At 40.2% G+C, this 23,738-nt stretch overlaps 2 protein-coding genes across 2 annotated transcripts; both read left to right on the top strand.

Annotated features, from left to right (window-relative positions):
- The first annotated feature begins 6,950 nt into the window (after positions 1–6,950).
- LOC133241769 (olfactory receptor 8D4) lies at positions 6,951–7,932 on the top strand. Its single transcript, XM_061407693.1, has one exon. It carries the CDS (start codon positions 6,997–6,999, stop codon positions 7,930–7,932), a length of 936 nt encoding a protein of 311 aa, XP_061263677.1. The 5' UTR covers positions 6,951–6,996.
- Positions 7,933–18,056: 10,124 nt separating this feature from the next.
- LOC133240946 (olfactory receptor 6M1-like) lies at positions 18,057–19,004 on the top strand. Its single transcript, XM_061405926.1, has one exon. It carries the CDS (start codon positions 18,057–18,059, stop codon positions 19,002–19,004), a length of 948 nt encoding a protein of 315 aa, XP_061261910.1.
- The last annotated feature ends 4,734 nt before the right edge of the window (positions 19,005–23,738 follow it).

Below are 23,738 nucleotides of genomic sequence, written 5' to 3'. Positions count from 1 at the left end.
CCATTTGCAGCAACATGAATGGACCTAGAGATTATCAATCAAAGTGAAGTAAGTCAGATAGAGAAAGATAAGTATCATATAATATGATTTATACCTTGAATCTAAAAAATATTATACAAGTCAACCTATTTACAAAACAGACATAGAAAACAGCTTATGGTTACCAAAGGAGAGGAAGGGAAAAATTAAAAGTTTGAGATTAACAGATACCTACTACTACATATGACTTCCCTGGTGGCTTAGATTGTAAAGCGTCTGCCTACAATGCAGGAGACCCAGGTTTGATCCCTGGGTTGGGACGATCCTCTGAAGAAGGAAATGGCAACCCACTCCAGTATTCTTGCCTGGGAAATCCCATGGATGGAGGAGCGTGGTAGGCTACAGTCCATAGGGTCGCAAAGAGTTGGACACGACTGACGACTTCACTTCACTCCCTACTACATATAAACAACAAGGAACTACTGTATAGCACAAGGAACTATATTCGATATTATGAAATAACTTACAATTGAAAAGAATCTGAAAAAGAATATATTTGTATATACATATAATAACTAAATAACTACAGTACACTTGAACCTAATACAGTACTGTAAGCCCACTATATTTCAATAAAAGAATTTTAAGAAAAAAAAAAGTAGCTTCAAATATCTTGGAGTAGGAATCAGAACAGATCAGATCAGTCGCTCAGTCGTGTCCGACTCTTTGCGACCCCATGAATCACAACACGCCAGGCCTCCCTGTCCATCACCAACTCCCGGAGTTCACTCAGACTCACGTCCATTGAGTCAGTGATGCCATCCAGCCATCTCATCCTCTGTCGTCCCCTTCTCCTCCTGCCCCCAGTCCCTCCCAGCATCAGAGTCTTTTCCAATGAGTCAACTCTTCGCATGAGGTGGCCAAAGTACTGGAGTTTCAGCTTTAGCATCATTCCTTCCAAAGAAATCCCAGGGCTGATCTCCTTCAGAATGGACTGGTTGGATCTCCTTGCAGTCCAAGGGACTCTCAAGAGTCTTCTCCAACACCACAGTTCAAAAGCATCAATTCTTCGGCGCTCAGCCTTCTTCACAGTCCAACTCTCACATCCATACATGACCACAGGAAAAACCATAGCCTTGACTAGATGAACCTTTGTTGGCAAAGTAATGTCTCTGCTTTTGAATATGCTATCTAGGTTGGACATAACTTTCCTTCCAAGGAGTAAACGTCTTTTAATTTCATGGCTGCAGTCACCATCTGCAGTGATTTTGGAGCCCAGAAAAATAAAGTCTGACACTGTTTCCACTGTTTCCCCATCTATTTCCCATGAAGTGATGGGACCGGATGCCATGACCTTCGTTTTCTGAATGTTGAGCTTTAAGCCAACTTTTTCACTCTCCACTTTCACTTTCATCAAGAGGCTTTTGAGTTCCTCTTCACTTTCTGCCATAAGGGTGGTGTCATCTGCATGTCTGAGGTGATTGATATTTCTCCCGGCAATCTTGATTCCAGCTTGTGTTTCTTCCAGCCCAGCATTTCTCATGATGTATTCTGCATATAAGTTAAATAAGCAGGGTGACAATATACAGCCTTGACATACTCCTTTTCCTATTTGGAACCAGTCTGTTGTTCCATGTCCAGTTCTAACTGTTGCTTCCTGCCCTGCATACAAATTTCTCAAGAGGCAGATCAGGTGGTCTGGTCTCCCATCTCTTTCAGAATTTTCCACAGTTTATTGTGATCCACACAGTCAAAGGCTTTGGCATAGTCAATAAAGCAGAAATAGATGTTTTTCTGGAACTCTCTTGCTTTTTCCATGATCCAGTAGATGTTGGCAATTTGATCTCTGGTTCCTCTGCCTTTTCTAAAACCAGTTTGAACATCAGGAAGTTCACGGTTCACATATTGCTGAAGCCTGGCTTGGAGAATTTTGAGCATTACTTTACTAGCGTGTGAGATGAGTGCAATTGTGCGGTTGTTTGAGTATTCTTTGGCATTGCCTTTCTTTGGGATTGGAATGAAAACTGACCTTTTCCAGTCCTGTAGCCACTAATTTATGTAATATTTGAATTATTACTTTTTTAATTTTATTTTATTTAACTTTACAATATTGTATTGGTTTTGCCATATACCAAAATGAATCTGCCACAGGTATACATGTGTTCCCCATCCTGAACCCTCCTTCCTCCTCCCTCCCCATACCATCCCTCTGGGTCATCCCAGTGCACCAGCCCCAAGCATCCAGTATCATGCATCGAACCTGGACTGGCGACTCGTTTCATATATGATATTATACATATTTCAATGCCATTCTCCCAAATCATCCCACCCTCTCCCTCTCCCACAGAGTCCAAAAGACTGTTCTATACATACCTTTTAAATTAAAATTTTATCCATGACTTTAAAAAATATGACTGGAAATCTATCACTACAGTTTAAAATACTTCTTATGAGAGTATTACATTCCTTTCCTCATACATTCTATTTCTTCATTACGTGCTGTAAATATATTTCTGATTTTGAGCTACACTAATTACAATGTTCTGGAAATGTGATATTACACGGCTAGGTTTTCTTATATAAAAAGAATATGATAGGATATATTCTTACAAATATACCAGCCACTAAACTCCAGAGATCAGAATCCCTTGGGGGACGCTTGTTTTTTATATCTCTAGGCATAAAATAATTGAACTGAGAACAGAAGTCACACTCACTTAGATCTGCTTCTGCTTCATGCCAAGATGAAAAGGTACAACTGACTCATTTTTATTCTTAAAGTGATAAGAACAAGGAGGAAGGTGAGTTTCACAATTACAATGCTCATGTTGTATAGGTATTAAAATAAACAGGTTTTAAATTACCTCCTGATTTTCCCAAAAGCTGGAGGTTCAGGCCACCAAGACACAGGAAGGGAGAGAAGAGCCTGTGGACACCTATCTCAGACTCAGATTCCTTATCTGAGTAGCCTAGTGAATTAACCTATGGAATCATCAGCCTCTAAAGTAGGAATTACAATACTAGAAATATTTTTACACACAATAGACAATGCAAAAAATGTCTTATTTAATTTGCATGGCCATCTTTATAAGTATTTATTATTTTTTATAGACTAAAACATAAAACTCAGAGATTCTCTGCTGAGTCAAACGTTACACTGTGTTAGAGTTAGTATTGAAACAAAATGTATTTGACTCATGATTCAGTGTTCTTTCTGCCACTCTGTGTTAATGGTTTCCTTCTTTAAAGGAAGCAATTTTTGAAAATCAAATCCAATTTTTTAAATTATATTCTAGATTTAAAGGAAGCAATTTTTGAAAATCAAATCCAATTTTTTTAATTATATTCTAGACCTGAGCTGTCCAATGCTATAGCCACTAGCTGCTTGTGGCCACTGAGCATTTGAAATGTAGTGTGATTTGAAGTGTACTGTTAAGTCAGTCAGTGTTAGTCACTCATGGACTTTGCGACCCCATGGACTATAGCCTACCAGGCTCCTCTGTCCGTAGAATTCTCCAGGCAAGAATGCTGGAGTGAGTTGCCATTCCCATCTCCAGCGGATCTTGCCAACTCAGGAAATCAAACCCAGGTCTGCTGCATTGCAGGCAGATTCCTTAGCATCTGAGCCACATTATAAATTTCAAAGATTTATACAAAAAAATATAAAATACCTCATAAGAATTTTTATATCATTACATTAAGTGTAATTTTTTGTATATACTAAATTAAATATAGTAGTAAATTGACTTTAGCTATTTGCTTTTGCTCTGTAAAAAAAAAAGAGGGGGGCTTCTAGGACATTATATTAATAAATCACCCTTGTGACTGCATTATCTTTCTATCAAGCAATGCTGATCAAGTTAACAATTGTCATAGTTTTAATAGCACTGTATGGTACATGGAAATGTTTATAAACTTACCTTTTGAGTTGCTAAACTGAAACGAAAGATAAATTGTTAAATCGCTTTTGAATCCAAAATTTACATAAGGCCTGAATCAGCTGAGTCAGTGTAGTAGATCATTTCAAGGGAGGTCAAACATACAACATAAAAAACTTTAACCCAGGCCTAGTAGAATCTACTGCTTAGTAATGGTTAAATAAAGTCAATACTGGTTAGCATTATTCATTTTTATGTGGATTAAGATGTAATCTGTATAAAAATTCTTCCTATAAACAAAACATCGCAATTCTATGTGTTGTAATAAGCCATTGGAATGCGTGTTACTCTCCCATGGAATCTCTGAGACTATGTAAAGGTGGAAAAACACCAAAATGTAAAGTGGTGCAGCTCTATCCTCCATTCAAAAGGCCCTTCTTGAGAGGATGTTTTCAAGAATGGGCTTTAAATGATCCTATAATGCTTTCTGGCACAGAAAAGAAGCAGAGAGAGGTTCTGGGGAGAAATTATGAACAAAGAGAAATGGTTCCAGTTCTAGGAGACAGAAACCTAGAATAGCACCTCTCCAACTTTCATGTGCACACGCATCACGTGGGGATCTTGCTAAAATGCAGATCCCGACTCAGCTGGTATGGCTTAGGACCTGAGACGGTGCAACAAATCCCCAGTGGTGTTAGTGATGTTCCATGTTGAGTAATAAGGACCCACAGCACAGAAATGTTTGGGAAAGAGCAAAGACAGGACAGAGGAACGAGCTGGCTTGAGTGGAAGGAACACAGGTGCAGAGCCCTGGAACAGAACAAGGAACGTGGGCAGAATGGCAGACATTTCACTGTGATCGAGAGCCCAGTAAAAATCAGAGGGCATGTGGGAGAATTAGACACATGAGGAGAGAGGTTAGTGAGTTTGTGACATTCAGGGCATTCTGAAGGCATGCTTGAAAAGACCTTATAGGCAAAAAGCTGAGTATTGGCTCTTCTTTAACATTCCTTTTCTATTTCTGTGTGTGGTCTCTAGGACTAGACTACACCTGTGTGTTAGTTGGCAAGAGTTGAAGGGAAAGGAGGACTCAAGGGTGTTTTAGCAACAGACTCAGGGCAACTGGACAATCTCTCTTCTGCACGTGGTTCCCCTGTCTCCATCCCTCAGGACAGGAAAAGAAGAGCAGATGCAAAAGTCACGTGTTCTGTAAAATCTGGCCACCTTGCTCAGAGGACAGCTGTTCAGTGTTGGGAAGCTCCTTTGTTTTAAACAGACTTGGGGATGCATGTGACCAAAGGAAGTGTGCTCTGTCCTAATATGGCAGGAATGGATGGAGGTAAGAGGCACAAGAGTTTCTTTAAGAGCCAGTAGGGAAGAAAGAGCAAGGGAGAAAAGTAGATCTGTGCCTGGCAGGTTGAGAAGATGATAGACCAGATGTCTGAGCATTGCCATGTATAACCTCTAGGTAGATAGAAGACTGCAGACTGTGACCAGCCCAACACCAAAAGGAAACTGGTCTGATTTTTCAGAGATAAGGACTTTGTTGACCCCAGGACAGGCATCTGCAAGTCGAGTGCCCTCTTTGCCTCCTTCTAGGGGAAGTGTGTGGAGAAGGCTATGGCACCCCACTCCAGTACTCCTGCCTGGAAAATCCCATGGATGGAGGAGCCTGGTAGGCTGCAGTCCATGGGGTCGCTGAGAGTCAGACATGACTGAGCGACTTCACTTTCACTTTTCACTTTCATGCATTGGAGAAGGAAATGGCAACCCACTCCAATGTTCTTGCCTGGAGAATCCCAGGGACGGGGAGCCTGGTGGGCTGCCGTCTATGGGGTCACACAGAGTCGGACACGACTGAAGTGACTTAGCAGCAGCAGTAGCAGGGGAAGTGTGAGTGAAAGACAGGAACCACTACTTAAAAGCCTCCAACGAAAACTGAAATCCCCAAGTGGCAGCACTAGCAGAAGTGCATTGTCTTGCTCAGTAGCCTTGGTGATACAGGTAGGCTTAGCTCAGAGGATTGACAGAGGTTCACAAGGCAGAAATATTTGTGGGAGTGCTGCCATTCCACCATCATCGAGCTTTACTGAGGTATTAGAAGAATATGCTTCCTACCTGGAAATCGCTTGTGATTAGATTACAATAAAATAGCAGAAATGAAAATACAGTTTCCTGAAACATGTTATGAGCCACACTGGAGCTACAATATGATTGTTTTAAAGTGGAAGGGGGATTCTATCATCAATTTAGTTTGGAAAAAATTGTTTGTTGTAGAGCTGTCCCGGAGAACCGGAAATAGTCTCAGTTACAAAACATGTTTAACTTTATGTAATTCTGCATGTCTGAAACCAGTATGATCCCAACATACTTATTTCATATACACCCTGGAATTAATACTCTTAAACACCCTTGAAAACCTTGATGTGGACATTATAATTAACTTTAACAATGAATACCTTCTCTATAGGAAATCCTGGAGGAAGTTTCGGCCCTAGGCCACTATGTTATTAGCAGAAGTATTTTCTAAGCACACAGCTCTTCTTTATGTGCCTTTTCAACTGATTTGCTTTAGAAAAACTCTCCAATGTTCTTTAGCATTAGACTTATTTTTAATGCTGAAGTTAAGGGTTTTATACTTTGCTAAAAGAATTTGAGACAGTAAAGAGGATGTGAAAATTTATATATGGTTCCTAAAATCTATGGGGGCTTCCACAGTGATTCAGCAGGTATAGAACCCGCCTGCAATGCAGGAGATGCAGGTTTGATCCTTGGGTCAGGAAGATCCCCTGGAGGAGAGCATGGCAACCCACTCCAGTGTTCTTGTTGGCAAAATCACACGGACAGAGGAGCATGAGAGGCTATGGTCCATGGGGTCGCATGGGGTCAGACACAACCGAAGCTACTGAGCACACAAAATCTACAGGGAGAGGATATTTACTCTGTTTTATCCGAGAACTGACTTTTGATGGGTCTCTACCCATCAGTAGAAGCACAGGCTTAGTGCCAAAGGGTAAGAAAACTGGGGTTCAGTGTTTTCACAGAGAGAATATCTGGATTGTGAAGAACTGGAGAGGGACTGGGACTGCCTGTCTAATTTGACTCTTTCTCCTTATCTCCACAGAGTTCTCAGGGGAGAATGGGTGTAAGAAATCAATCCACAGTGACTGAGTTTCTTTTTGCAGGATTAACTGACCAACCAGAGCTTCAGCTGCCTCTCTTCTGCCTCTTCTTCGGGATTTATGTAGTCACGGCAGTGGGAAACCTCAGCATGATCGTGATAATCAGGTTGAGTTCTCAACTCCACAAGCCCATGTACTATTTCCTTAGTAGTTTGTCTTTTATAGATTTCTGCTATTCTTCCGTCATTACCCCCAAAATGCTGGCAGGGTTTTTATGCAGAGATAAAGCTATATCCTATTCTGGATGTATGACCCAGCTGTTTTTCTTCTGTATTTTCATCATTTCTGAGTGCTACATGTTGGCAGCAATGGCCTATGACCGCTATGTCGCCATCTGCAGCCCCCTGTTCTACAATGTCATCATGTCCCCCAGGGTCTGTTCCCTGCTGGTGGCTGCTGTCTTCTCAGTAGGTTTTACTGATGCTATGATGCATGGTGGCTTTCTGTTAAGGTTGACTTTCTGCAAATCAAACATCATTAAACATTATTTCTGTGACATCGTTCCTCTCATTAAACTCTCCTGTTCCAGCACTTATACTGATGAGCTTTTGATTTTTGTCATTGGAGGATTTAACATGGTAGCCACCAGCATGACCATCATCACTTCATATGCTTTTATCCTCTCCAGCATCTTCCACATCCATTCTAAAGAAGGTCGGTCCAAAGCCTTCAGCACCTGCAGCTCCCACTTGACAGCTGTCCTTGTATTTTATGGATCTCTCATGTCCATGTATCTCAAACCTGCTTCCAGCAGTTCACTCACCCAGGAGAAAGTGTCCTCAGTATTTTATACCAATGTGATTCCCATGTTGAATCCCCTGATATATAGTCTGAGGAACAAGGAAGTAAAAAACTCATTGATGAAACTCTTAAGAAGAAAAATATCTTCATAATGAAAACGTTTTTTAAAAATTTATTGGGGTATAGTTGTTTTACCATATTGTATTGATTTCAGCTGCACAAAGTGAATCAGCTGTATGTTTACATGTACCCCCCATACCACCCATATTAAGATTTATTTATGTATTAATCATCACATAATCATATGTGCTTGCTTGTATTTATGTCCTGAGTCTTTAAAAATAATTTGAAAGGAGTTAAAGTGGTTTTTCCAGTAGTCATGTATGGATGTGAGAGTTGGACCATAAAGAAGTTCAGTTCAGTCGCTCAGTCATGTCCGATTCTTTGCAACCCCATGAATCGCAGCACGCCAGGCCTCCCTGTCCATCACCAGCTCCCAGAGTTTACTCAAACTCATGTCCATTGAGTCAGTGATGACATTCAACCATCTCATCCTCTGTCATCCCCTTCTCCTCCCACCTTCAATCTTTCCCAGCATCAGGGTCTTTTCAAATGAGTCAGTTCTTCACATCAGGTGGCCAGAGTATTGGAGTTTCAGCTTTAACATCGGTCCTTCCAGTGAATATTCAGGACTGATTTCCTTTAGGATGGACTGGTTGGATCTCCTTGCAGTCCAAGGAACTCTCAAGAGTCTTCTCCAACACCACAGTTCAAAAGCATCAATTCTTCAGCAGCTGCACAGCATTGGAGCGGTCAAGAAGAGATACCCCACGTCCAAGGTCAAAGAAACCCCAGTAAGACAGTAGGTGCTGGAGCAGCTGTGAGGAGATACCCCACTTCCAAGGGCAAAGGAGAAGCCCCAGCAAGATGGTAGGAGGGGGGAATTCGCGTTTAGAATCAAGCCCCATTCCAGCCAGAGACGCTCAGAGGGCTCAAATAAGCCTTGTGTGCACCAGGACCCAGGGACCCCACAAAGACTGATACAGACTGTGTTTGAGCATCTCCTGTGGAGGTACAGGTCGGCGGTGGTCTGCTGCAGGGACAGGGGCTCTGGGAGCAGCAGATTTGGGTATGGCATGAGCTCTTTTGGAGGAGGTCACCATTAACCCCACCATAGAGCTGCTAGAACTTAAACAGAACTGGGAAATAGACTCTTGGAGGGCACAACAGAACCTTGTGCACCAGGACCCAGGAGAAAAGAGCAGTGACCCCACAGGATACTGTCCGGGACTGTAAAGAAGGCTGAATGCCAAAGAACTGATGCTTTTGAACTGTGGTGTTGGAGAAGACTCTTGAGTAGAATCCCTTGGACAGCAAAGAGATCAATCCTAAAGAAAATCAGTCCTGAATATTCATTGGAAGGACTGGTGGTGAAGATGAAGCTCCAATCCTTTGGCCATCTGATGCAAAGAGCCAACTCATTGGAAAAGACCCTGATGCTGGCAAAGATTGAAGGCAGGAGGAAAAGGGGATGACAGAGAATGAGATGGTTGGATGGCATCACCAATTCAATGGACATGAGACTGAGCAACCTCTGGGAGATTGTGAAGGACAGGGAAGCCTGGTGTGCTGCAGTTCGTTGGGTTGAAAAGAGTCGGTCACAACTTAGTGACTGAACAACAAAGATTGTGTGTGTGTGTATATATATATATATATATATGATATTATATACATTCAGGTTACTAAATATATTTACACACAAGACTAATAAAAGGTAAAATAAGTATAAAAGTAAGAAGTAGCAAATATTTTCAACTTAAAATTTAATATCATTCCTGTGATTTAAACTCAATTTCTATCCTTTAGAAATTCAGTTCCCTGAATCTAAGCAAAAATAAAACAAAATCATGAAATACTGTATAGTTATATCAGAAACAAAAACACACTCAATTCTTTTAGTATGACAAAGTCTTTCCTCTTATTTATTTTACTCAAAAGAGATATTTTAATAGAAATCTGCACAGGAAACATTGAACAGTATGGTAAAAATCATTACAACAACTTTGTAATAAATGAGGAAGAACTTTAATTTTAATAATGGGCTTATAAAAGGCCAATATTAAGTCAAAATGCAATTTAATGAAGAAGACTGACCAAAGGAAAAACTAATACAGTCCCAGTATTTGGTCTCTGGTGATCAAAGGATAAAACTTAGAATATCTAGATTAGGAGATTATACATTTACAGACTTATCTAAACATCCTGCTTTTTCCTGTGTGACCAGTACATATGCAATATTTTACAACTTTATTTGAGTTATTTTTTTCTTTCTAGGCTGTAAACCAGATGCCTTTAATTTCTTCCTTAGAAAATGTTTTGAATTAAACATAATGAAAAAGTTTATGGTTTTCACTAATAAACTCATATACACTGTATAACTCATAATGCACTGTATGGGGAAAACATGTAGAATTTCTGATCATTTAAACTTGCTAAGGTGTGTTTTATGGTCCAGAATGTAGACTACATCTATCTTGAAGAAAGTTCTATGTGAGTCTCAGAAGAATGTGTATTTTTCTGTTTGGGGTTGAAATAGTCTGTAGATGTAAATTATACCTGGTTGATTAGTGCTGCTATTGAGTTCACCTATATGCTTTTTCCTGGCTTGTTGGATTTCTTCATTTCTCATAGAGGGTTTTTTAATTCTTCAACTATAATAGTCAACTTGTCTATATCTCCTTGCAGTCATATTGGTTTCTGCCTCACATATTTTGACACTCTGCTGTTGTAGATAGGCACATACACAATAACAATTGTTGTGTACTCTTTAGGTTTGAGCCCTTTATCATTACGTAAAGCTCCTCTTTATCTTGTCCCTCTTGGTTGAAATACCCTGTATATTAGTTGAATCAAACTATTAATTGTATTATTCAAATCTTATTTATTGTTACTATTTGTTTTGTCTGCTTTCTATTGCTTAAGAAGCCATCTTATCTCTTAAGTATTATTAAACTTCCATCTACAAATATGAATTTGTCTGTTTCTCCTACAAGCACTGTCAGCATTTGCTTTGTATATTCTGATGTCATAGTTTTGGTAGGTACAGATTTAGAATTCTTATATTTCAGAATATTCCAGTATAGCTCTAGTAACTTCTTGTCATAACATCTAGTTTAACATTAATATAGCTACACTTGCTTTTTTTCTTAGAGTTTGCATTATATACCTTTTTCAGTTCTTTCACTTTCAACAAGCCTGTCCCTCATATTTAAAGTCTCTTGTAGCTGTGTATAGTTGGGATTTGTATCCAATCTGAAAATTTAGATTTTTAATTAGAAAATCAAATATATTTACATGTAATATCATCACATATTGACATATGTATGTCCTTAATTTCATTTCACATTATTATTATGATGAGTTTTTATTATAAATATATTTAAAATTTTATGAAACCACTATAATTATTTTATAAAGTCTAAATTAATTCACATTGCTCATATATTTAATTTCTATGTTGTTCTTAATTTCTTTCTGCATATCTAAATTTCTATTCTTCGATGTTAATAATAATCTGTAGTTCTTTTATGTAGATGTGCTGACAATAAACACGTTCAGGTTACTTTTTATTTGAAAATATTAATATCTCTATTTCATTTTTTGATGAATTTTTCTGGGGGGCTTAGCCTCTAAGTTGGCAGTTGCTTTTCAATAGCATAGGAGTCAATTTGATTATGTTATGATACATTAATAAACAACCCCCCAGATTTCATTGGCTAACAAAAATAAGAAGATTTAGAGACTTCTCTGGTGGTCCAGTGGTTAAGGCTCCAAGCTTCCAATTTCAGGGGCATGGGTTCCATTTTCATCTGGGGAGTAAGATCCCACATGCCTCACAGTGCAGCCAAAAGAGAGACAAAGAAAGAAAGCAGACGTGTTGCTCGACCACACTGCATGTTACTGGCTCCCTATGTACTTTGTCTCTGCCCCACATATGTCCTTATTCTGGATTCAGGAGAAAGCAGCAGCCCCTACCTGGGACATGCCAATCTGTGACAGAGGGAACAGAGCAATAGCTCAAACTTTAGCTCAAGCCTTGAGCACTGCAGGTCCATTCAGCTGCCATTTTCTAAAGCATGTCACAAGGCCAGTGTGAGAATGGGATGTGTAAGTGGAGACATGTAATCATCTTATAAAGAAAAGGGGTACAAAATGGCTGAGAACAATAATGCAATCTACCAAAGTTGGTTTGTGTTGTCTTGTGTATCCCTTTTCTTTCCCTTTATTTTTCAATCACAATTTCTATTTTAGATGTGTCTCCAGTAATTAAAATGTAGTTGCATTTTTTTTAACTAATCCAACAATTTCTGACTTTTAATAGGTAGAAATGTCAAAGTGTCTAGGCTTTGACAGAGGAAAATGGATGAGTCCCAGAAACTAAGCTTTTGATGTGAGCTAAATGGAGTATACAAGAGATACAATACAAAAAAAAAAAAACACATGTAAGGGTCCACTGGCTGAGAGTAATGCTGCATGGCACCTCTCTATTCCAAGCCTGGCCTCTTTGGAGGGTTTCTACCCACTTTTAGAAATTACATTTGATCAATCTAGAAAATGCCTGTGCTCACTTAATGGCACCTAAACTTACTCCAAGTCACAACCTAAGGATTTTTAGGCTAATTTAAGGATGAAGTATACACAATGATGCTTCACAGGTGGCTCAGTGGTAAAGAATCAGCCTGTTAATGCAGGCGATGCAAGAGACACATGTTCAATCTCTGGGTTGGGAAGATCCCCTGGAGTAGGAAATGATAACACACTCAAGCATCCTTGCCTGGAATATTCCATGAACAGGAAAACCTGTAAGGCTGTACAGTCCATGAGGTCACAAAGAATTAGACATGACTAAATATGTGTGCATAGTCGAAAATAATAAATGAAGACAAAGTCACCTTTTACAGGTCTTGACAAGAACAAAAAAGTTTTCTTCCATTTTAACAGAGAAAGAAGGGCACATTTATCATTTTCAGAGCATTGGAAATACCATTATTGCGCCATTCCTGGGAAAGGAAAATCTGGCATAATTTTGTCAACTATTTGAGAACATCATAAATTACTCAACCTTTAAAGAGAATGAAATAATGCCATTTGCAGCAACATGGATGGACCCAGAGATAGTCATACTGAGTGAAGTAAGCCAGACAGAGATGGAGAAATACATATGTCATTCCTTTTAAGTAGAATCTAAAAAGAAATGATACAAATGAACTTACCAAACAGAAAGAGACTCACAGACTTAGAGAGCGAACTTATGGTTGCCAAGGGGAAGGATGAGGGGAAGGAACAGTTAGGGATTTGGGGATGGACATGTATACACAGCTGTATTTAAAGTGGATGACCAACAAGGACCTCCTGTATAGCACAAAGAACTCTGCTCAACAGTTATGTGGCAGCCTGGATGGGAGGGGAGTTTGGGGTAGAATGGATACATGTATATGTATGGCTGAGGCCTTTCCCTGTTCACTTAAAACCGTCACAACATTGTTAATTGGGATTCAGTTCAGTTCAGTTCAGTCACTCAAGTCGTGTCCGACTCTTTGCGACCCCATGAATCACAGCACGCCAGGCCTCCCTGTCCATCACCATCTCCCGGAGTTCACTCAGACTCACGTCCATCGAGTCCGTGATGCCATCCAGTTACCTCATCCTCTGTCGTCCCCTTCTTCTCCTGCCCTCAATCCCTCCCAGCATCAGAGTCTTTTCCAATGACTCAACTCTTCACATGAGGTGGCCAAAGTACTGGAGTTTCACCTTCAGCATCATTCCCTCCAAAGAAATCCCAGGGCTGATCTCCTTCAGAATGGACTGGTTGGATCTCCTTGCAGTCCAAGGGACTCTCAAGAGTCTTCTCCAACACCACAGTTCAAAAGCATCAATTCTTCAGCGCTCAGCCTTCTTCACAGTCCAACTCTCACATCCATACATGACCACAGGAAAAACCATAGCCTTGACTAGACGGACCTTTGTTGGCAAAGTAATGTCTCTACTTTTGAATATGCTATCTAGGTTGGTCATAACTTTCCTTCCAAGGAGTAAGCGTCTTTTAATTTCATGGTTGCAGTTACCCCAATACAAAATAGAAAGTTCAAAAAAAAAAAAAATTTTAACATCTCTGTGTGGCTTGTGGGATCTCAGTTCCCCAACAAGGGACAGAATCCAGGCCATGGCAGTGAAAATTTGGAATCCTAACCACTAAGCCACTAGGGGACTCCCTCAAAAGTTTTGTGTTTCAGTTTCTCTGAAACTCTAAAGCAGGCCACCAAACTTTTATTAACTGAATAAAGCAAAAACATGGTGTAATTCCCCTAGAGGCCTCAACATGTGTATTTGGCATCTCCAACTAAATTTGTAGTTGTGATTAATTTTCAGGGTTAAAAGTCTTTGATTATCATAATAGTAATTAACCTCTTTTACCTCATATTCCCAAGAGTCATTCTCAATTAAATTCTTGGGAGCAAGCAAGAGTTTCAAATATCACAGCTTATTCATGGCCTATTTTCATAGAGAAAAGGACACATCACATCTTAGATGCAAGAAAAAAAATGTTCAAAGTTCCATTTACCTTATAAAGGATTCGGAGTTTCAGAATAAACACATGAAAACAACTGGTAAGCAGATTTCAAGTCAAAGTAATGATGGATTTTGTGACAGAGTTTAACAAAGATGTAATAGGCAATCCACAGTAGGTCTCAGGCTAGAAAAATAGTTGAAAAGAATGTTTATATTTAGCCCTTGGTAGAACTGTGTGTGTGTGCTCAGTCATGTCCAACTTTTTGTAACCCCGTAGACTACAGCCCACCAGGCTCCCCTGTCCATGGAGTTCTCCGGGTAAGAACTGAAGTGGGTAGCCATTCCCTTCTCCAGGGCATCTTCTTGATCGGGATCGAACCCAGGTCTCCTGCATTGCAGGTAGATTCTTTATCGTCTGAGCCACCAGAGGTTGCTTTGGTAGAACTACCTCACCCTAAATATCCCTTCCAATGCTAAGACTTTTCTGAATCTAAAATATTCCAGTTACTCAATTATTCAAAATAGTAATGAAAGAGGAAACAGACAAAGCAGGCTCCAGCTTGAAAGCAGGACTCCATCTTGGGCTAGACTGTGGACTTTGAGCTATATACCCAGTATCTATGGAAATGACCTACCAACTGGAAAACCAGGCCCCAGGAAGGAAGAGACTCTCCATTGCCTAAAAGAATACCCTGATTATCTGTGTAACCAAACAGAATCATACATTCTATTATGCTTATTGAGGTATGAGGTATGAGGCATATGAATCATGGCTTAACTTTGATTGTATCTTTCTTTTCCTTTGTTCAGACTAGTTTCAGGGAATTTGGGGAGGTGGGTTTGGGCACTTACACTTATGGTATATAAGGTTTTCACAAAAACTGGTCTGGGTCCTTGGCTAAGAGGAGACTCTGCCTTGGGCCCGCTGGTGTAATAAACTGCACTCCACTATCTGCATAGTCCATCTGAGTGAGTTTGTTTCCCAGAACACGAGGCTACAACAGTAAGAACAACATTCCTAAATACGGAACATAGCAATGAGAGTGACATTTTTGCATTAACTAAACTAGGGAAGTGAGTCTTGATCCAGGCTTATGTAACATATAATTTAGACCATAACTAGGGCCTCTCTGACCTCTTTTCCCTCTCTACAAAAGTGGGAATAAGAATCCAGATTGTGACTTTTACTAAAGAATGCATATTTGGATCAGATAGAACTGGAACTGAATCTGGCTTTGTCACACACTAGCTATGTGACAAGAAAATTATTTTTTTTAATTTATTTATTTTAATTAGAGGCTAATTACTTTACAATATTGTATTGGTTTTGCCATACATCAACATGAATCTGCCACGGGTGTACACATGTTCCCAATCCTGAACCCCCCTCCTGCCTCCCTCCCCTTTAAATTCTATAAATTTCAAGTTTTACATGTGCAAAATGTAAATCACAATATCTACTCCCTACTTCAAAAGGTTGCCAAACATACATGTATAAAATAGCAAAACCTTGAAACAGATTAAAACAGCTACTGACAAAATGCAAGAAAAATATGACACATTCAACATCAATTATAGGGATGATTTAATAGTCACCTATCAGAAATTAATAGATCAAAACAAAAGATGATGTGGAAACAAACACTGCCAACCTAAAAATCAGCAAGAAAATTTTGTGTCTAAGTAGGCGATACACTTTTCGTTTTGTTGCTGTTGCTGTTGTTGTTGTTCAGTCAGGTCCAACCTTGCAAACCCAAGGATTGCAGCACACAGGCTCCTCTGTCCTCCACTGTCTCCCAGAGTTTTCTCAAGTTCATGTCTATTGAGTCAAGTGATGCTATCTAACCATCTCATCCCCTGCCACTCCCTTCTCACATTCTTTTTTAATAGTATCTAAATTTTTCAAGCACTTAGCATATAATGACCAGGAACTCAGTGTATGTTAAGTAGTATCACAGCTACCCCTCATGGCTCAGAGGCAAAGAATCCACCTGCACTGCAGGAGATGAGGGTTTGATCCCTGGATCAGGAAGATCCCCTGGAGAAGGAAATTGCAACCCACTCCAGTATTCTTGCCTGAGAACTCCCTTGGACAGAGGAGTCTGGTGGGCTACAGTCCATGCGGTCGCAAAGAGTCAGACACAATCTAGCGACTGCTGCTGCTGCTGCTAAGTCGCTTCAGTCATGTCCAACTCTGTGCGACCCCAGAGACGGCAGCCAACCAGGCTCCGCCGTCCCTGGGATTCTCCAGGCAAGAACACTGGAGTGGGTTGCCATTTCCTTCTCCAACCTAGCGACTAAACAACAAAAATCACAGCTATTACCTAAAACCTAAAAATAGAAACGAAGGCCTTTTGAGGAGAATGACTTCATCTGAATAACACTAATTATACAGTACTGAGACCAACTGGTGAAAGTTCCTGGGGAAAAAGGTTTTACCTCAAGTTAATAAAGAATTTCTAAGAGTTAGAGATGATCAAATATGAAACAAGATGCACGAATAAGCAACTTGCATGTTTTCCACAAATGAAGGATTCTAAGCATAGATAGTTTGACTTTTTGGAGAGGAAAATATGACAGGTTTGGACAAGTAGCCCCTGGACTGTGAAGCTTTCCAAGAAAATCAGAGCAAGAAAATAGTGCATCATAACAGCATTGAGAAGGAATCAAACAAATACGATTCTGAAAAGTTAAGGTTCTTTCTATGTCTAAATATACAAAACACGTGCCAAGAATTATGGAGTCAGTTTTGAATTGCCCACAGGGTATATGAATGTGTGTATTTATCTTCCATTTATTATGTGGTAGAAGCATATGCTGGAAGAAACATGATTTACAAGGTCAAAGAGCCTTGGGGCTTTACACTATCAAAAATTTTATTGTAGACAGAAGTCAGGCAGATGCAGTACAAATCTGAGTTTTCATATCTCCACTTCATATTAATATTTTCACATTTTTATTACTCATGGAAGGGCTTTCCTAGTGGCTCAGTCAGTAAAAAAAAAAAAAAAAAAAAATCTGCCTGTCAATGCAGGAGATGTGGGTTTGATCCCTGGGTCAGGAAGATCCCCTGGAGAAGGAAATGGCAATCCACTCCAGTATTCTTGCCTGGGAAATTCCATGAACATGAACAGAGGAGCCTGCCAGGCTACAGTTCGTGGGGGTCACAAAAGAGTTGGACATGACTTAGCAACTAAACAGCAACAATATATTTGGTTGTGCCAGGTTTTAGTTGTGACATGTGGGATCTAGTTCCCTGAACAGAGATGAACCTGGACCCCCTCCAATGGGAGCAAGGGAGTCAGCCACTGGACCACCAGGGAAATCCCTATTTTTTTATTCTTGAATTGTATGATCAAAATAAGTTGAGTGATTTTCAGTTAATTATATATTTCAGCTAGTTTGAATAAACTTGGGTTTAAGGAAGGAAATAAGGAGAAAAATATACCAAATAAAAATCAAAGTGTTAAAGTTTAAAGAATTCACAGAGTTCCTGTTTTGGGGGGCTTTTTTCCCTAGCCCTTCAATTACATAGATAAAAACTGAGGCCAAGTGATTTCCCTGGAGCCCCATAATAGAGTCAAAGACAGGACTAGAACCCCCTCCCTCTTGAACATTCTCTTTTACATCTAGCAAAATCATAAAACATTTGAAAGACATCTTAAACTGTTCTAACCTCCTTTGTTTCTTCTCCTTCCACACAGAAATGGCCACAAAAAACCAGACCACCATCACTGAATTTACGCTTATCTCTTTTCCTGCTGTCCAGGGGCTTCAGACATTGCTTTTTGTCATTCTCCTGCTAGTTTACACGCTCACCATAACAGGAAACATTGTCATCATTTCCTTAATATGGACCGATAATCGTCTCCAAACACCAATGTACTTCTTCCTCAGTAATCTGTCATTTTTGGACACTTTATTCACAACTACTATTACTCCAAAGTTACTAGCTTGCCTCTTAGAGGAGGAGAAAACCATATCTTTTGCAGGCTGCATCAGCCAAACATATTTCTACTTCTTCCTGGGGACCGTGGAGTTCATCCTGCTGGTGGTGATGTCCTTTGACCGCTATGTGGCCATCTGTAACCCCCTGCGCTACACCATCATCATGAACAGCAGGGCGTGTCTCCTTCTGGTTCTGGGCTCCTGGGTAGGGGCCTTCCTGTCTGTGCTCTGCCCAACTATTGTGGTGTCCAGGCTGCCATACTGTATTGCAGAAATTAGTCACTTCTTCTGTGACATCGCCCCTTTACTGCAGGCGGCCTGCATAGACACTCATTTCATTGAAATGATAAGCTTCCTCTTGTCTTCTCTCATCCTCCTGACCTCGCTGGTGCTCACCACTGTGTCCTACACCTACATCATCTCTACCATCCTGCGCATCCCCTCAGCCCAAGGACGTCAGAAAGCCTTTTCTACCTGTGCTTCTCACATCACTGTCGTCTCCATTGCCTACGGGAGCAACATCTTTGTGTATGTGAGACCCAATCAGAACCACTCCCTGGAATTTGACAAGATAGCCACTGTCCTCATTACCATAGTGACTCCTCTTCTGAACCCCTTCATTTACAGCTTGAGGAACAAAAAGGTAAAGGAAGTCTTGAGAGAGTCAGTTAGCAGGATAGTTCTACCACATTCCAAAGGAACATGACACTCAGCAGTTTCAGGACATCTAAGACTTGCTTCCTCTATATGTCACTTTGCTCTGCATAAAGAATGACACAGAATCATGACTGAAGTCTCGCAGTCCATAGGCAGGATGAGAAAGCATCACATATCACCAAGACTCAAGCGTTATGATCTTGCTATGGAAAACCAGGAATAAATAAGGACTCTTTGGCTCCCTAGTCCTTGAAGTATTTTGCATAAATTAATGCAGAAAGGCAGAAACATTCCAGACTCTGAGTTCTAAGAGCTGATGTCTAACATTTGTTCAGGCACTAATTTCTTTTTTTTTTTTTTTAACACAATACTTTTTTTTTTTTTTCCAATGGACTTCAGTAAGTTACTTCTTTAAGCTGCCACTTGCTCATCTGTAAAATAGAGCCAAGAACTTCTGCTCTGTTTATCTTACCAGGCACTTGTGGCTACAAAATGAGATGATTTTCATAAAAGTAACATTGATTTCACATGGAGAGATTGCTGAGATAGAAAAAGGAAGCTTTCATCAGCCCTGAGATGCTGGAAGTTCTGACCCTGTTGCTGAGTATCTTAGAAGATAAGAACCCCAAAGGGGCTCAACAAATAAATGTAATCTTATGAATCAAAGCAGATTTGTCCTAGAGAAGGGAGCCTCACACTGCCACTGTCAGGAGGATTATATGAATAATAACATTTAAGAAAAAAATCATTACCTGACCCAGAACTCATCTGACGTTCACAAATAGGTCTCAGTGAACTGCAAACTGATAACAATGCTTACATATCATCATGCTTTTCACTTGTTGGACAAAAGTTGACAAAACATCTATTTCACACAAGGTCACTGTGCAACACAAAATACTAAACCTCCTCCTTTGTTGCCAAATGGAATGACCGCTACCTCTTTACCAATTACATCTTATACATACCAATTACATCTCACTCTGTCTACCCTCACTGCAGAAAAGATTTACTGAGCTACCCAATCCTAGAATTGCCACATCTTTCTGATAACACCCAATCCAGAACAAGCCCCCATTTCCTTAGGTTCATTGTTTCACTGAGATATTCCACATTCTCCAAAGTGTGAGTTCTTTCTCATCAGATCAGATCAGTCGCTCAGTCATGTCCGACTCTTTGCAACCCCATGAATCGCAGCACGCCAGGCCTCCCTGTCCATCACCAACTCCTGGAGTTCACTCAGACTCACGTCCATCGAGTCAGTGATGCCATCCAGCCATCTCATCCTCTGTCGTCCCCTTCTCCTCCTGCCCCCAATCCCTCCCAGCATCAGAGTCTTTTCCAATGAGTCAACTCTTCGAATGAGGTGGCCAAAGTACTGGAGTTTCAGCTTTAGCATCATTCCTTCCAAAGAAATCCCAGGGCTGATCTCCTTCAGAATGGACTGGTTGGATCTCCTTGCAGTCCAAGGGACTCTCAAGAGTCTTCTCCAACACCACAGTTCAAAAGCATCAATTCTTCAGCGCTCAGCCTTCTTCACAGTCCAACTCTCACATCCATACATGACCACAGGAAAAACCATAGCCTTGACTAGACGAACCTTTGTTGGCAAAGTAATGTCTCTGCTTTTCAATATGCTATCTAGGTTGGTTACAACTTTCCTTCCAAGGAATAAGCGTTTTTTAATTTCATGGCTGCAGTCACCATCTGTAGTGATTTTGGAGCCCAGAAAAATAAAGTCTGACACTGTTTCCACTGTTTGCCCATCTATTTCCCATGAAGTGGTGGGACCGGATGCCATGATCTTCGTTTTCTGAATGTTGAGCTTTAAGCCAACTTTTTCACACTCCACTTTCACTTTCATCAAGAGGCTTTTGAGTTCTTTAAGCCAACTTTTTCACTCTTCACTTTCCCTTTCATTAAGAGGCTTTTGAGTTCTTTAAGCCAACTTTTTCACTCTCCACTTTCACTTTCATCAAGAGGCTATTGAGTTCCTCTTCACTTTCTGCCATAAGGGTGGTGTCATCTGCATATCTGAGGTTATTGATATTTCTCCCGGCAATCTGGATTCCAGTTTGTGTTTCTTCCAGTCCAGCATTTCTCATGGTGTACTCTGCATATAAGTTAAATAAACAGGGTGACGATATACAGCCTTGACGAACTCCTTTTCCTATTTGGAACCAGTCTGGTGTTCCATGTCCAATTCTAACTGCTGCTTCCTGACCTGCATACAAATTTCTCAAGAGGCAGATCAGGTGGTCTGGTATTCCCATCTCTTTCAGAATTTTCCACAGTTTATTGTGATCCACACAGTCAAAGGCTTTGGCATAGTCAATAATGCAGAAATAGATGTTTTTCTGGAACTCTCTTGCTTTTTCCATGATCCAGCAGATGTTGGCAATTTGATCTCTGGTTCCTCTGCCTTTTCTAAAACCAGTTTGAGCATCAGGAAGTTCACGGTTCACGTATTGCTGAAACCTGGCTTGGAGAATTTTGAGCATTACTTTACTAGCGTGTGAGATGAGTGCAATTGTGCGGTAGGCAGTGAATAATAAACCCAATTTTTCAACTATAGATGTGTGCCTGGCAGTCTTTTTTTCATTTTTATTGGAGTAGAGTTGATTTACAATGTGTTAGTTTCAGGTGTACAGCAAAATGACTTCATTATACGTATACCTATTGTTGTTGTTTAGTCACTCAGCCGTGTCCAACTCTTTACAGCCCCACAGACTGTAGCCCGCCAGGATCCCTTGTCCATGGGATTTTCCAGGCAAGAATACTGGAGTGGGTTTCCATGCCCTCCTCCAGGGGATCTACCAGACCCAGGAATCAAACCCTCCTCTCCTGCATTGGCAGGAGGATTCTTTACCACTGAGCCACAAGGGAAGTCAGATATATACGTATCCACTCTTTTTTAAATTCTATTTCCATATAGGCCATCACAGACCATTGGCTATAGGCCATTAAGGCATCATAATATGCAGATTATAATAATTATGTCTTTGCATACCTCAATAAAAGGAATATAAAACTGGGTTTTGTTTACCCATAAAATTAGTTTTATTCTCTCAGTTATCAATAACACCTATGTTATTAAATCCCTGACTTAAAGAATCCATTTAGGAACTGTTCATGCAGAGCATGTAAACAGAAGTGAGCAGAGTCATTATCTGCTTATGAGTTTGATGCCAAAGGTCCCTGAGAACACCAGTTACCAGAACACTTTTAACCCATCTGGTATGAAAAGATAATAGATCTAATAAGGAACTGCAGATAAATTTGTGCTATACTGAATACTCTGTCATCAGAAAAGCCCAACATTACTCATTATCAAAGAAATGAAAATAAAAACCACAATGAGGTACCATTTCACGCCAGTCAGAATGGCTGCTATCCAAAAGTCTACAAGCAATAAATGCTGGAGAGGGTGTGGAGAAAAGGGAACCCTCTTACACTGTTGGTGAGAATGCAAACTAGTACAGCCACTATGGAGAACAGTATGGAGATTCCTTAAAAAACTGGAAATAGAACTGCCTTAAGTTCAGTTCAGTTCAGTTGCTCAGTCGTGTCCGACTCTGCAACCCCATGAATCGCAGCACGCCAGGCCTCCCTATCCATCACCAACATTTTCTGAATGTTGAGCTTTAAGCTAACTTTTTCACTCTCCTCTTTCACTTTCATCAAGAGACTTTTAGTCTCTTCACTTTCTGCCATAAGGGTGGTGTCATCTGCATATCTGAGGTTATTGATATTTCTTCCGGCAATCTTGATTCCAGCTTGTGCTTCTTCCAGCCCAGCGTTTCTCATGATGTACTCTGCATAGAAGTTAAATAAGCAGGGTGACAATTATGACCCAGCAATCCCACTACTGGGCATACACACCAAGGAAACCAGAATTGAAAGAGACACATGTACCCAATGTTCATCTCAGCACTGTTTATAATAGCCAGGACATGGAAACAACCTAGATGTCCATCAGCAGATGAATGGATAAGAAAGCTGTGGTACATATACACAATGGAGTATTACTCAGCCATTAAAAAGAATACATTTGAACCAGTTCTAATGAGGTGGATGAAACTGGAGCCTATTATACAGAGTGAAATAAGCCAGGAAGAAAAACACCAATACCGTATACTAATGCATATATATGGAATTTAGAAAGATGGTAAGGATAATCCTGTATGCGAGACAGCAAAAGAGACACAGATATATAGAACAGTCTTTGGGACTCTGTGGGAGAGGGCAAGGGTGGGATGATTTGGGAGAATGGCATTGAAACATGTATAATATCATATATGAAATGAATCACCAGTCCAGGTTCGATGCAGGATACAGGATGCTTGGGGCTGGTGCACTGGGATGACCCAGAGGGATGGTACGGGGAGGGAAGTGGGAGGGGGTTCAGGATGGGAAACACATGTATACCCGTGGCAGATTCATGTTGATGATTGGCAAAACCAATATAATATTGTAAAGTAATTAACCTCCAATTAGAATAAATAAATTTATATTAAATAAATAAATAAAGGAAATTTTAAAAAAAAAGAAAAGCCCTATTTTTATTACTTCTTCCTCAAATCTTATTTAGATTTTTATTTCTGCTTTGGAGCTGCCCACTTTTTAAATCCTATTATATTTTGCTTGCACTCTACACCCAAAGAGATCTAGTGGAATTCATTACAAATTTACTAAACAGCTCCCATTTACTAGATTTTCTCATGCAATTTTGTGATAATTGGAAATATTAAGTTATCTAAGGCCTTGCCAGTTATAAAATCAA

The sequence above is a fragment of the Bos javanicus genome, chromosome 29 (genome assembly GCF_032452875.1).
Source record: "Bos javanicus breed banteng chromosome 29, ARS-OSU_banteng_1.0, whole genome shotgun sequence".
In the NCBI taxonomy this organism is placed as follows: Eukaryota; Metazoa; Chordata; class Mammalia; order Artiodactyla; family Bovidae; genus Bos; species Bos javanicus.
This window is presented reverse-complemented; position numbering and strand designations above follow the sequence as displayed.